Source organism: Chanos chanos, chromosome 9 (genome assembly GCF_902362185.1).
Source record: "Chanos chanos chromosome 9, fChaCha1.1, whole genome shotgun sequence".
Taxonomy (NCBI): domain Eukaryota; kingdom Metazoa; phylum Chordata; class Actinopteri; order Gonorynchiformes; family Chanidae; genus Chanos; species Chanos chanos.
The window spans coordinates 13597927-13614324 of record NC_044503.1 but is presented as its reverse complement, the minus strand read 5'-3'; the positions used below and the strand labels follow the sequence as shown (position 1 = coordinate 13614324).

Genomic DNA, 16398 nt, shown 5'->3' with positions numbered 1-16398 from the left:
CGTACACACCATTAACATTCCAAGTTGTTGCCTTGGAAACAGATACATGCGTACTCCATTTGATGCTGTTGCACATTGTGCACATCATAGAAATTTTAACAAGGATGGGGTCAGCTCATTCTGTTTTGGTTCAGTAAATTCATTTTAAATTGAAGCCTACTGCATGGTGTAAATAAAAATAAAAGCTCTTGTAGGGAGTGCAGTGCACAGATTTCTTTGGCTTAATTCATTTTCACCCTAATTCCCACAAAGATTAGTGCTTTCAAATCTAGCATACAGAACAAACAGCCGACACCCAGATAATTTTGCTTACACGTCTTCGCCCCCTGTGTCGTAAAAACATTCCGTTTTATCACTTGGCCATCAACAATCATTTTATCACTTGGTAAATCTCGGATAGAAGAAAGACTCCAGTGTCAGTGCCATTCAGTCTTTTAGCGGGCCCTTTAGTTTGAAAGAGGTTTGGCTTTGCCCCATAGCATTTGAACTGTAATCAAATCGTCAGAAATTTTTTAAAATATTACATATCTCCGATAATATCTGAGTTGAGTGGGTACCACAAAAACAGTGTCAGATTCCAATTATCAGACTATTTGTGATGTCCTAATCTTTATGGTACCAAGAATTATTATACTTTATGGTACCACAAAGCACCATAACTGGTGCCACAAAGTAATCTTCTATTAATATATAATTTAACAATCATCATTTTGCTCTTTCAATTACAATAATAAAGATCATACCCCAGTTAATGTTCAGTTAAGCCTGATGCCTCACTAACCAGTAAGATATCAAAGCATTGAATTACAGATACGTATGCATTTCAGAGTCCCCAGTTTTTTCTCCCAGAATTGTAATGCCTTCAAAATGAAGCCACACTCTTCAGTCTGTACAATAGAATTGTATTTTCAATCGTGAAATGGCATTTAATTTGAATTTACTGATTAAAACAGAATTTAAAATCAGCAATGTTCCTTCACAGTTCTGAATATAGAGGGGTTTTTTTTTTGTTTTTTTTTTTAGGGGGGGGGGGTACTGAGGGAGTTTGAGTAATCACTTGATATGTTGGAGTAACATGAAAGATCTTATTCAATCAAACCACCATGGAGACAACGGTTAGAATGTTCTATATGGCTTGCTGCCATTAAACACAAAATAGAACTAACATCTTTTTTCACCACACGACAGTAATTAATGAAACAGAAAATCAGTTCTGACTTTTGTTCCCAAAATTAAGTTGCTTGCACAACGGTAATTTTAAAGCTAAAAGTTTTTGTAAGCATTGTAACCAGTTGTTTGTTTCCAGACCAATTACCAGACAGAATGAGTGTAGAGAGGTCAGGGAGGGATGTGTTTTTGCAAGTGATGCTTTTATTATAGACCCCTTTGCACATTTACATATTGAAGTAAACATTGTCATTGTCAGCCAAGGGAAAGTGCTTCCAATAATTTGTTATAATATCCAAATACAGAAGGAGGGTAATAAGCTGAGCACAGCTGGCTATAGAGACATACAGCCAGCACGAGACACAGAAATGCCCAGAGAACAAATTCAATTTTCTTTTGATATGGGGACATGCACTTTAATTAAGTTTGAAATTGGGCCTGGCGTAGAACATTCATTTCTGTAAATTATGTTTTTGGCACCGTTGGACTGCTCAAAGTCCATCTCTGACATCTCTTTCAGACACTTACATTCGTTTCCACCAGAAAACATTTTCCCCACAATCATATTCCTCCTCATTCTGACATTGGCTGCTGCTTGGCAATCATCTATATTACCCAGAATCTCAGGAGACTAAACACTCACCAACCCCAGAAGAGAGAAAGCGGGGGAACTGTATTAGTGAATGTGAAAATAACACAATTCGGTCTAAGATGCTACTTGATACACACCTACTGCATAAGTGAAATAATCCATTCCATCTGGGATGTGCTGGTGTTGACGTCACATATAAATCCAAGGAGCTCACATTAATTATTCCATTATATTCCAACAGCAAAAAAAAAAACGTTCCTGCGTTGTTTACTCTGTCAAGCTGAAGCATCTTCAAGGCAGACATCAAAGACTCTGCAATTCCACCTCTCTCACAAATGCAATATCATTTTTACAGGATGCTACAGAACTGTGTCTGACCTATTTTTTTTTTCCCCTGAAACTCATATTTCTGGTTGTCTCAGAGTACAGAATATTCTGAGAGTTTTGTAAAGCGTGCAGACGGCAAGCCATGATTTGTACCATCACTGTTTTTTTTGTTGTTGTTGACTTAGAAATGTTTATTGGGCTGTTTTTTTTCTGTCTCTTTTCAGTGTTCTCTCTCTCTCTCTCTCTCACACACACACACACACACTCTCTCTCTCTCTCTCTCCCTCTGTCTCTTTTACCCATTTATGATTATTGATGAGGAGTAGCTTTTTTTTCCCCCTCCCTCTTCAGCTCTCTTTCATTCTCTGTCTCTGTGTATGTAGCTGGTTTCTCTGTGTGAACTCTGCACTGCAGTCTTTCTGCTGGCACTCCCTATCTCCTCTCTCTGTCTCTAATAATAGCCTCCATACCTGCTTCATGCTGTCTGTCCACTGGGTCGCCTCCCCTCACGGCTGCTGGTTGCCATCCATGCAGTGGACCACCGTGCACCACATAACATGAGTACCGGTAGAGCCTGTAAAATAAGTCTTTGTCAAGTAAGGTCAGTTAAAATCGAGAGCTTCTGCTTAAATTTAGTATTGGCTGGATGTCTGGTTGTCCGACATCTCCGGCTGTATCGCCAGTTAGAGCAAAAGTGAGTCTCTGTTTACACAGAGTGTACATTAGGAACACACTAGAATCGCATTCGCTTTGTGCTATTGCATTTTAATCATATTAAACTGGGTCTTGCACATCTTACTTCATTAGCTGTGGGCTTTTCTTCCTCTTTTATTGTGTTTCCTCCGTTGTGCCACTGCAGCATAAGTATATAATACAGTTATCGCATGTAATGCAATTACTAAAAATTAAAGTGGATATAATAGCAAAAAGTTGAGAAACACATTGAAATCATTTAGCTGCCCTCCTCTGGTGCACCTTCAATTCCCTCATACCTCTTTCCTCATCAAGCTCTCAATATGGGCGTCTAACAATAGCTCATCTTAGCGTGTAACAGATACTTCAGAGACTGTTTTAATCAAGTGGGCCCTGGGGATTTCATGGTAAAATGACTCCAATTTAAAACAAGTACATTGCGTGAACGGACCCAGGAACATTGTTGGGAAAGCACGAGCTGACAAGTACCATCATTTAGTGGTTGAATCCACAAAAGCAAATTATTTTGAGCTTGATAAAAAAAAAAATGATACAATCTCCACTAAATATTTTGCAAAGGCAATGCAACATTCTTTTACTTTGGCATGATTTTTGATGAGTGCAAGAATGAGCAGTGCGGCAGGTTGGCAGCATGTGAGTGTATGTGTGTGTGTGTGTGTGTGTGTGTGTGTGTGTGTGTGGACATGTGTTTGTTTGTTTGTGTGTGAGAGAAAGAAAAAGAGATAGAGAGCAAGAGAGAGAGAGAGAGAGAGAGAGAGAGAGATACAGAGCGGAAGAGTCCTGTTCTCCTGCATAAGAAAATAGCACAGGGCCCTGTGGCATAGCACACACACACTTGCCTTTATCCAGGCTGTCTCCCAGTGCCTACCACAGTCCCTTTTCAAACCCCTGGCTGAGGGAACCACTCCATGAATAATGGAGATTAAACCCTCATTCTCAAGAGCTAAAGCAGCCCTGAAGAGCATGTCATTATGCTTGCCACTGCAGGAATGATAATGGAGAAAAGCTTGACCATTTAAAACAACCAGCAGGCCAAAATTTCAACCAGGCTGCATATCTCTGCATGTTTTGTGTATTGTATTTTTTCCCTTACTGTGGTAGTTTTCTTGTAGAGATCAAGTACGTGCAAAGGAATACACTCACAGGATATTTAGATGGCCTGACAATATTCATATGCATGTACGTTAACATTAAGATTCAAAAAGTTACCCATACACCTGAGTGGAGCAAAATACCCTTGAAAATGGTGGCATCTTAGAACAAACTATTAAATATATATATAAGAAAAATTTTCCTCATTCCTTCATTTCCAGCTTCATATAAATTCATCAAGTCTTTTTCGTAAGGCCACTGGGACTTACTTTGGGACCATCTGTTGGCGCTTCCAGTTTTAACAACCACCGAGCACAGTGACAGTGCAAAGGCTCCCCGTGCAGGGACAGGCTGGCACATTCAACACTCTGCCTAGTGGAGAGCAGAGTTGGCAGTCCTTCAAACAGCCTCTCTTTTGACAGCAGCCTTGCCATAGACTGTAATGTTTAGAAGGTAAAATATAGGCACTTAATAAAACAATCATTTACACTGGCTGCACAACCCTCCAATCTGTCACTCGAATGAGTCCTGACTCACCACAGATTGACCAGGGCAAAATGCATTACCAGTCAAAAAACCAGCAGGAAGTCTGGGATAAATCTCCACGCTAAGTCAAGCGTTCATAAGCAAAGCTGAGAGGGGGAAAAATATTAGGTTTTAAATGATGGTGCTTATAATTCTGCTCTCCACCCCCTGAAATGACCATAATTTTACGACGGAAATTTTTCAGTTCCACTGACAGCAGTAGGATTTCTCTAAATCCATTTATTTGCATTGTCCCTGACAAACAAATGACTAAATAAATAAATAAATAGGGCAGAGATTACACAGACTTCTCAGAAAGATGTATAGAAAGGATGAAAATGCAGTACACATTCTGATACTGAACAACATTGAATGTCTGTAAATGTTTGTCAGCAGATTTACATAAGAATGGGCACGGGTGAACAACTGACAACTTCTAAGCTTTTGCTGAAAGCTAAAGAAAAAACGTGAATGCATTTTGTAAATTATAGGTGACCACAACAGAATTTCAATGAATCTTTTGCATCCCTTAAACTGATGTTGCAGTTATCATTAAGTTGATCAGGTGATTAAAAAAAGGGCCTTAGCAGGATTTTTCTTTTGGTGGTCTCTGAGGAGAAATAATTTATTTAAATCTGAGCCATCCTAGTTAGGATTGACTATGTCTTCCATTCAAATGTATTAAGACAGATTTTAAGCGTATCCTCCCCATTCGAGTTTTCGAGAAGAACCTGTCATAGGTACCTACAGTATGTTTGCTCCAGTTAGTGGTGAACTTTGAGAGCTTTCTAATGCGCTGACAATAGTCGCAGTGACAGCAAGCGTTGATATAAAAGCAGAGGATCTTGTTAGTAATATGTTAGCGTTGCCACTTTCGAAGGCAATGGGAGCTCCAGCATCCTGTTCAATGCCACAACAGCATTCCCTTGTTAGCAGCTGTGGTATCCATTGCTGATTTGGAATGAACAGAATGACTGTCTATACTGCTGAGACTGTCTATTCTTCACTACAGACATAGAGCCCTAAGCCAGTGCTAGGCAAGTCTAACAGCCTCAACTGCCTAATATAAATGCAACCCTGTACCACTGAAATACACCTTAATGAGTCTGCCTATAGTGAGTCTGACAACATTTGGACACATAAAAACGTACCTCCAGCTGACTGTAACAAACTTTTAGCTATGAGTATAACCATGGATCTAGTCATCCACTGGTCTCAAAGGTCCCCATAACTATTGGTCTATGAAACCAACATACTGTAACTGGTCTCGGTGAGTGAATCAGCCAGTTGCTGCTGCCATCTTGCTTCAAAAACAGTAAAGTCAGAATCCAAGATCTAAAAAAAAGTAAGAAAACTGCTTTGGTCCTTCTTCAGTCCCTAGATTCATAATACTTTTCTAAAGTTGTTACAGTCCTTACCATGGTTGGCTCATGTCAAAACGGTTTAAAAAAAACAGAAAGTGTTACAACCAAGAGCCTGCTGGGTTATGACACATGTCAGCTGCCTCCACCTGGATCGGGCTTGCCACGCTAACAAGATAATACCTGGTAACAAGCATCAAAATGGCAGGGACCGCTCAGCAGCCACACATATGTCTCATGCAGGAACACTCCTCAAAAGCTGCCTGGGATGGTTCTAGAGCGAGACCAAGTTTTCCCTACAGCACACAAATAACTGCAGTGTATGTTTTGACAGGTAATTGTCCAAAAACACTTGTTTCAGCTCATAAAGCTCTGACTTAGCACAGCAGACCAGATATCCTCTCCCTGTGAACTGAAAGGGAGGGATGAAAAATCCATATCTCCAAAATCTGGCTGTAGATACAGAAAGCCTGGGAACAGATCGGGCAGTAAAGACCGAATGGACCGCATTTATTCGACCAGATCCTCTGGTTTTTCCCTAACACAGACCAGAGTACAGACATACTCAGAGCACAGCCAAAGCCAAAAAAGTGTTTCAAAATAGAGGCCTTGTAAAGTGTAAACCAGTCGTGTGAATAGGAATTTTGCCCATGCTTGTTGTGTGAAAGATTCTGTGGCTGACTTCACATGTAGTCATCTAGAAGAAGCCTGCACAAGTCCCCCTCATCTGAACTGAAGAGACTGACAGAGACTTAATGGGAAACACCCAAGATCATCAGTCTTGTTGCATGTGGAAAACAGCTAGCTTAATCACTGTGGAACATTAAGTCTGCTGAACACTGACATAGCTAAGGCATAATGTTTTTGCGACTTGGGCGTGGGCAGAGCACCTCTTTCTTACTGAACATAGATTTGAGTATTTTAATTCACCTGTCTCTAGGTGGCATTGCATTCTGTTGCTATCATTTCATAAACCTCTGTGGTTGTGCATGTCAAGGTGTCTTCACGTATGGTCACATCAGATTAAAATTTTCAAGCATACGTGAAAGCCCTAAACAAGCTATGGCCCCTCCAAACCAAACCCAAGGCAGACCACAATAAGACGTTTTCAACTTTGCTTCTGGACACAACCTTTGAAGAACTGGAACTGGATCAGAGTCCTTCGTGCAATGGAAGGACAAGGAGAAACATAGCAAAATTCTTTTTCATTGTTAACTTGCTGAGATGGGCTCTGTTCAAGTGGACTCCACATGAAGACATATCCATGTCTTGTAACACAGTATTTAGATGCAAAATGATTCTACTGCGCGATACATATCTCATGATAAAAGTAAACTGAACTATGTGTGAAACATTTAGGGTTGATTTTGTGATTTGAAGGTCAGATATCATGTTGTTAAGTCCACATGTTATACAGATATTATGCACCCTCTCTCTCTTCTATAGTTCCATAACTTGTAGCATGATCACACAGAAACTGATCATAGTGACTTCAGATATACCTGTTAATGCATCTTACTTTATGTGCATACTATATGCGTGAATTTACATCTTAGATTCAATCGAATATTTCAAGGTTTGAATCTTCCCTGAAAGCTAACACAAGTTTGTTGGGCATTGATCTAATCTTGGCAATCCACCTAAAACCATTTGTTTTTAACCCAGCTTCGATTTGTCCATTCTCTACAGGCCCATGTGAGCTATGTCTGTGATCCTTCATGGTTGGTGAAACGCTTGTTTGCATGTTTCCAGTCACTGAATCTAATACACGCTGCAAATTTTGACACGTTTTCCTTCTCTCCAAAAACCGCTGATGCACAAAATAAAATAGAGTTTGGTCTTTGGGGAATCAAATGAGGCACTTGCCATTTTTGAGTCAAAAAGGTTTTTTGGAAAGCCTTGAAAATCTTCACTTTTAGTGTCTGTGTTGTTTTCCAATGAGAGAAATTCAGTTTAGTATTCTGGCGAGATGTCAACACACCTACTTTTTGTGCTGAACGTGCTAAATTACGTTTGCATTTTTAAGTGTGAAAATAAGTAGCGTATGGATTTCTTGTCTAAAATTTAAAGGGTTATCTTTTCAAATTCTGTTATAATTCGATTATTGCCTGTTAAACACAGCCTGACTGAATAGGCTGGTTATTCTATGAAATTACTCAGTCCTGAGTATGACAGCTGTTGTTGAATGAGGCATGCCTATGCGTATTTACGCTCTACTTCAGTGCCACACAGTTACTTAAGTCCCTCCTTCTTCCAGTGACTCAATCCTGTTACATATTTCTGCGTGTGACTGTGGCTGTCAATGTTATTTAGTGTAACTGTGATGGTTTCAGGCTGCCATAGCTTTGACTTGAGCTGTGTGATTGGCCTTCTGGAGTATAGATTGTTCTATGCAATGCTATGCCACTGTGGTAGTGGTGCCAGAGGTGTCTTTGTTCTCAGCTCAAAGCATGGTCCAGGGCCTGTAACACTGATAATTCCCAAATCCAACATAAAACAAAACCTCTGCAGCAGTAGGGTTATAACCGAACGAATACAACACACATTCTGAGGTACCTCAAGTGATAACTGTCTGTTTCTTTCTCTCTGTGTCACGTGTTATTTTTATAAAATGTTTAGCAGTGTTCCTTTCATACCATGTCATAAAAATATAATTTCACTGAAAGCCTAGGTTGGCATAGTCATGGTTGCCCACTGAGCAAAAGAAAGAAAGAGAGAGACAGACATCCATTTTCACTGATCCACTTTTTGATTACATAAACACATGTTTGTTTCCCCCGAAGTGGTCGCCGAGGCTTTTGAAAGCGTCCAGAGGTTTGGTATGAGCACACAAATTACCTCTCTCGAAAGCAGGTCTTTTCGCTTGACTGGGATTTTCATTGCTGGTGTCCCTTGTGACTATGCAGAAAACATCCATCACATTATACATTTCCCTGAGCGACCCCAACTAAAGAACAGCCATATTACTGATGCACTGCTCTCTTTGGAGTGGCTGAACTGTTTGTCTTGAAAGGTGTTTGACAATTGCCTCTGGGCTATAGTCAGCACTTAGTGAAGTAATGTCAACAGTCTGTGCTAACACTGGCTTTTTTTCTAAATGATCTCACCATGGAAGCTAACTGAACGGTAGGTCATAAAATGAACAGGCAAACAGACCTATACAAGTACCGCTGCTTATCCATTGTTGACACATTCACACTGAGCTACCTCGCAGTGGGGATACAGAGGGAAGGATAAGCTTATTAACACCGCAGTGTCTTTGATCAAGAACTCAGTTCACCAGTATACTACGCGTACAAATTCAATCTTTACAATAAAGCCTAATTTTAAACTGCATTCCTCAGCTTGGCTGACGGTAACACTGTATAATTTCAAGCCATATGCAAATTCAAATCCAATTCAGTTTCTGTTTTATTGAGTATCTCCTGAGTCTGTAACTCTGCTTGTGTCTTTCCTTTCTTTGCGTCGGGCCTGTGCGCTTTAGCGTTTTTTCTGTGTTAGTCATTATTATCTTGTTCATTAGTCTTGGTGTTGTCTCTGTTCCCGTCAGCTTTTTGGTGGAGTTTATTGCTTGTGCGCTTTGGCTGAGTAGAGATTCTGCGCTCACTCTCAGACAGTGACAGCTGGGCTAAACTCAAAGCACCAGTGCCCGTCAGCATACTGTCTCATCAGCATACTCTCTCTCATGTCACATCATACCAGCATTGTCACTTCAGTTACCATGGTAATTTTCATGCTAATTTTTCGATATTGGCTCAGATGAATTGAACAGCATTTCTTTGTAACAGCTGGTATTTGATCCTAAAATAGGTTCGTGCTTGCCCAATAGGTTGTTTACTAAAAGGAGTTGTCTATTGTACCCTGCAAGATTTTTTTAGAGTTTCTTGGCTGAGAATTATAGATGAGTTACTGAATACAAACAACCTCTGTTATGATTTTCTTATAATTATGTAAATATATCTGACCTTGGTTTGCTATAGCAAGAAACAACAACAACAGTCATGGGAAACAGTGTTATTGAAAGTGATTTCAAAACATGCTTTTATGATGTACCTTAATATATAGGTTATGCTCACCTCTGACTGGTTTAGAAATTAGAAATTAGCTAATGTGGTATTTCATTTAGAACTGAGATACTGTTTATGATAATTAATATTCAACTAGAACTGCATTTGCAAAACCTAGCAAAACCAATATTAAGTATGGGGCAGTAACCCCTAGATGACTGCCTTTAGAGAAACCACATGCTTTCACAGGTCTGTTTATAGAACCGGCCCTGACCAGTTTGGTGCCCTGGTCAAGATTTTGGCTGGTGCCCCTCACATCACAGCAATTCCACCGCCAATCATTGTGTTCATACACTCAAACTGCTAAGCCACATTATAGCCTATTACATTCTAAACACAAACAGCAAGAGTAAATACACCTAGCATTCATGCACAAAACACGTATTCAGTGAGCACTTCTCTCTCATGATGCATGCTGTTTGTTATACATATAAGACTAATCGATAATGAAAATGCAAAGGCTTACGACTATTAATTACAAAAGGGGATGGAAAAGGAAAAGCATTGTAATTGACTATTACATGCAGGGCTAACGTTGCCTAACTAGACGGGGACTAAATTTAAATTGTTTATGTTCTTTAGGCCATGCCCCCTCATGGTGTAGCTGCAGGATGACTTCTGTTTTTTTGCAATAAAGTCATCTTGTTCATCCCCCTCTGACGTCAATGCAGCAAGTTGGGTTTTCTCTGGAAGGATGACATTGCTTTTGCACTTATGGAAACAAGCCTTTGACTTAGCAATGATGCAAAGCAGAAAATACTACACAGTTTGATATAGCAAGAGGGAACTACACCATTCACAAAGACAGCTACATTCATGGCACACAGATAATGTTAAACTATCACTAGAATTAATAACACAACACAAAAACTAAATGATGAACAATTCATATATGCCTCTACGACACACGATGGGAAAACATAAATTGAACAATAATGAACTGGCGTTGGGCAACAGTCCATTGCCCCAAAGCATGTTAGGGAGCTCTGGCCACCTACCCCCAACACACTACACAACTTTTAAGTTTAACCACAGGCAGTTTGAATTTACGTGCATGTGATAAGATGATCCATTGTGCGCATGCAAAAACAGCAGTAGGTCACTGACAACAAATATTTGAACTAATACAGACTTTAAAAACTTTAAGTGAGTCAATTTTCCTACCCAAAAAGTTAAAAAATAAAAATTGATGTAAATGAGTAAAATGAACGACCGGTGAAAAAGTGAGGAAGGTTTACTTGTTTCTTTAAGTAAGGACAATTGTTAGCTTTTGCAGTGCACAACGATTAACATCTGTTTGTTTATTTGTTCTTCCTGTCCTTGCTCTGTAGCTTGGTCATATACTGTATACTGTATAAGCTGAGGTCCTTTCGTGTTTGCACTCTCTTCTCTGCTGTTACATAAGTCCCAGTCAGGCAAGGCACCATCTGGAGAACCTTAACACAAAGCTCTCAGTGTTATTCAGTCCATGTTCCACCTGCTGGGGCTAAGAAGTACTTTTTCCTAAACAGTACTACTCCACTGAAACGACCACCTAAATTTCTTCAAGCTGAGAGCAAGAGCTTGGTGGTTGGTGCACTTGTCTCCAGGGCTGAAAATCAATGATTGCTATCATGTACATGAACTGCATATCCATTGTGTAGAACTCCAGTAATCTGTATCATGGATAGGAGGCTAGCGCTATGCAGCAGCTCTTGTGTCCTGCCTTGAAAAATCCCTTGAGAGTGGAACCTCCTCACTACCTCCTGCATCAGCACTTTGGACAGAGTCCTAATCTTTGGCCTTCTGACACAGATCTCTCTCACAACACAGGGGCACTGCCAGGTCATTTTGATAAGGAAGCAGAATAAATGAGGAAATATAGGGGGGAGGTGACACAGATCATTAAGCTTCATATACATGAGATAATCAGAACAATCAAAGAAGTAAAATTATTTCTCGTCATCTGAAGAGGAAAAGGGCTTCACAGTTCATTTATTATAAATATACGTGCTTCAAGTTCAAAACTCGATCACGGGAATTCATTTCTTTTTTCTCTCCTTTTCCAGTTCTTTTTGGACACAATGGTATTTGCCAGTTTTCTTTGTTGAGGGAAACACTTGACATATTTGATCTCTATATTATTGCAAGTGTAGCAACCAATGAAAACATACCCTCTGCTCCACCTTTCCCCATCTCTATAAACTACGTCCTATAATTTCTGCAGCACTTCACTAAGAACAAAAACGATGTTAGAGATTACCATTCGCCTTATCACGGGCGTTACACTGTCCAGAGTTCAAATATTTCCTGCTTGAATGATTATTTCGCCATTATTAGTGGCTACTTATTCAGCGGAAAGAGCTAAGGTGTTGGTGGTTTACTGCCAACCACAGACGGGGTTAGGACGCACGATCTGTGCCATTTTCTCTCCCCTCCTCTCAGCAGCAAAAGGATACGGAAACAACCCTAGAGGTACGCTGCTCTTATCACAAAAAAGAAAAAGAAAAAAAAAACATGGATCAGCCGTTCAGTTTTAACTTACACCAGAGTCCGCGATTTATCTGTAAGTAACACCTCCAGGACAGCGGATGAAAACAAAGGAGTCGTATCCCGTTGGAAAGCTATTCTGGGTCACCGCATAGCTCTCACTCTGAAGATAGTATTGGAATGGCACCAGACTGCCTTGGAACTATCATGCGCTGGACTGTCTTGTTTCGCTTTTCCCAAAAACGGAGTCATAACGCTCTATTTCATCTATTTTGGGACCACCTGGTCGTCTAATGAACTGCAGAAACAGAGCAGGTAACAAAAGAAAACGGACATTTCGCTTCTTTGGATAAGACATGCAAGCCCGCTCTGCAGAAGTGCAGGTGGATTCAGAGGTGCTTTACGGTACAGTTGGAGCATTACATATTGGAGCGCGGGGATATTTATATACTGAGATATTGTACTTCCTACCGATTTTGTTCCTCTCGTCCTGTCTAGTGTTTTAACGGGACATGTCTAAAATACAGGAATATTATTATTCTGGAGATTATGCGTTTAATCTGACGGATTAAAACAAAAGAAAACAAAACAAAAAAATAACAGAACTCAAACGATTTCTTTAGGTCAACGCACAACCATTTATCACTTGGAAACTGGTCTTCTTTTGTATCTTCATCTCCCGCTACAATGCCCGAAGCGCTCTCTTCCGCCCAAGCTCTCTACATTGGGATGGAGGTGGTGATTGCCGTGTCATCTGTAATAGGAAATGTGATGGTGGTTTGGGCGGTGAAAATTAATAAATCACTGAGAGATACAACATTTTGTTTCATTGTCTCCCTGGCCTTGGCGGATATTGCTGTGGGAGCGCTCGTCATTCCTTTGGCGATAACTATCAGCATCGGACTTCAGACTCACTTCTATAGCTGCCTGCTCGTAGCGTGTACTGTGCTGGTGTTGACTCAAAGTTCCATCCTCGCCCTTCTGGCTATTGCCATAGACCGTTACCTCCGGGTCAAAATCCCGACCAGGTGAAGTTACCGCTCTCTGACAGAAAACGCACATTGCAGGCAGCCTATCATGCTGAAATCGCAGGAATCTATCCATATATTCTGATATGGCGTTTAGTATTTATTTAATTATGATTACCAGTGTATTTTCATACCGAATCTCGCTTGAGTTGATGGAGGGAGATCAGGGTTTTTTTTCTGTACTTTTTAAACTGATTTTATTTTGACTTTCATTCATTGTTTTATTGATTGATTAGACAAAGGCTACCACTGGTCATGTTCTGTTTATAACCCATAGGGTGTGAATAACAGTAGCAGGGCAATAATGTTTAGTTCCCATTTTCAGCAGCAGAGCAACTGCAAGTCTTTCTACCATTTTTAATATTAGTTTTACATTAGTCCAGTCAATATAATTGCCAGTTCTCTACATTCAAAGCTGGTCAATGGTCTAAAATGTTTCATTAAACTGGACATCCAAAAAGACTGGATAAAAATTATTTATCCAGTGAAAAATAGAGAGTCCATACTTCAGAAATTGCTTCTCCATTTAAGGGCAAATAGTGATTTGTCATTCACATGAAATATGTTAATACTGAACTATCATTAAGCATCTATGGACTAGCATTTGTGGCGATGAGTATATGACAGCTTTAAACAGAATTGAAGCAAACCTGGCATAAGAAGCAATTCAGCAAGCACAGAAACAGATATGTGTAATTTAATTCAACTCAGATATCAGTGCCTATAGTGACCGCATTAGGAGATTTAAGTCTTTTCTTTAAATCTGGCAAAAATGCAAAAAACATTGCTGCTGCTTCACCTTTATATTAGTGCCTACATTCTCTCATGCTAACTGACATAACATCCTGGGGTGACCATTTGACATTAAACCAAAGCACAGAAGCCAGGTGGTCAGACTTGAAATGTGACAATACATAGCCATACTGTCTTCCTCTTTCCATTTCTTTCCCCAAGACCATGCGGATTTCTGTTAAGATAAGGATGTTGCAGCGGGCTTGAATTGCATTAAAGTCATTGCTTGCAGACTGTGTAGGTTTGAGAGCTTTCTTGTCTGTGGTACTGGATAGTACAGTGGAAAATGGACTTGTGTGGAGAACAAATGCTACAACCATGACATGGTGCTACATAGGTATAATTAAACTGCTTGCTCGTGCCATATCAGGTATACTAAGAGACCATTTAAAGAAAGGTTGTAAGTGAAAATGTGAGTGGAAGTTGAGTCAGCAGGCTTAATGTCAAGAGTCAGATAGACAGTGCCACAATCATGGAGCTGAAAAGAACTGACCTTGCATTGTGCGCATGAAAGGCACCAGCTGCTTGAAAGTTTCTGGCAGATTTGAACTTAGGAAACTGAATAGGAGAAACAGTGACTCTTTCAAACAGCTCACTTGCAGTAAGGGTTGTCTACAAATTTGCTATGGATTCGCTTCCTTTGTGATCTGGTCAAGATAACCAACCACTGTTTGATGAGGCCTGTGGTTCAAAATTTCTACATGATTTTATTTGTAGGTAGGTAGGAAATGGGGTTGCATGTCTGCAGTTTTGGTGTTGATGTGTTTGTACAGGATTGAAGGTAAAGCTTACCTTAGCTGTATGCCCATTTCTCATGTATGACAACCTAAATGAACATTTTCTGAATCCATGATTGCTTTTGTCTTCCCAAATGTAGCTTTAAAATACTTTTCCCTCCCGTTTATTACAAAACTACATGCAGCTGCTTGAAATTGCCGTCTTTACTCCAGCAATCTAAGCCAATAACACCAGTATCTGTCATCTTCAGTCATGTGTCTCAGTGTTTTCAGTGGCTTACTGGGCTCAAAGGCTTCAAAGAAATGGTAAAACTGTACCAAGAGTAGATAAGTGGTTTTGTGGTTTAAATCACACAGAATGTTCAGGGGGCTGTAGAGAGCAAAGGCCTCTTCGAATAGGTTGAAGATTGCAAAGGCTATCGCACAAGGCCTGATTGTTCAGGGTAGGTGTCACTGTCATTTTCAGGATAGGTGTCATTGACATAAACTTCTCTGAGATAGGAAAGACATCTCAAAACAGCAATAAGAAGAGCGAGACATGTTTTTGCAAGAACACATTTTGTCTATTTCTGATTGTTTCACAAAACAATTCTAAAAACTGCGACTGATACTAGCGTTTTGGAAACTGCTCAATTAGGTAGAAGCATCCCTTTTAATTATGAAGCTGCAATGTAGCAGAGGCTTATTAACATAATAGTACTAACAAAAATGGCCTTCATGAAAAAGTTGAGGATGAAGTCCAACTATAGCACCCTCATAGAAATAAAATCCTTTAAGAGCACAGTGACAAATCAAAGCAACGTAATGGTAAGGGAGCCACAATTTGACTCTTCTCTTCTTCTTTCCTTTCCTCTTGCAGCTACAAACGTGTGGTGACCCCAAGACAAGCTGGAATAGCAGTTGTAGTATGTTGGACAGTGGCCTTCATTGTGGGCTTGACACCTATGTTAGGCTGGAACAACTTACGGAACTTGCAGAGGAAAAACAATTCCATCGGCCCTGACCTTATTGTCACCTGCCAGTTTGAGAACGTCATCAGCATGGAATATATGGTCTACTTCAATTTCTTTGGCTGGGTACTTCCCCCACTGGTCCTTATGCTGGTCATTTATACGGAGATCTTCTACATGATCCACAAGCAGCTGAACAAAAAGGTGACCACCAGTCACAATGACCCCAACAAGTATTACGACAAGGAACTTAAACTGGCCAAATCACTGGCCCTCGTCCTCTTCTTGTTCGCAGTCAGCTGGTTGCCCCTCCATATTATGAATTGCATCACACTATTCTGTCCCAGCTGCCAGAAACCCATGTTCCTCATCTACATCGCCATCCTGCTCACCCATGGAAACTCTGCCGTCAACCCCATCGTCTATGCTTTCCGCATCAAGAAGTTTCGTACCGCCTTTCAAAGGATCTGGAAACAGTATTTCTGCTGCAAGGAGGCTCCTCCTCCAGAGAATCAGCTGAGTGAGAGGTTGAACAATCACCATGTACTGCCTCAGCTGGAGCAAAACAGCGTCTGAC

The 16398-nt window shown here is 40.3% G+C and overlaps 1 protein-coding gene across 1 annotated transcript; it reads left to right on the top strand.

Moving 5' to 3' along the window:
* Positions 1–13001: 13001 nt before the first annotated feature.
* Positions 13002–16398, top strand: adora1b (adenosine A1 receptor b). Its single transcript, XM_030784778.1, has 2 exons — positions 13002–13342; positions 15731–16398. The coding sequence occupies exons 1-2, from the start codon at positions 13002–13004 to the stop codon at positions 16395–16397; spliced, it is 1008 nt and encodes a 335-aa protein (XP_030640638.1). The 3' UTR covers position 16398.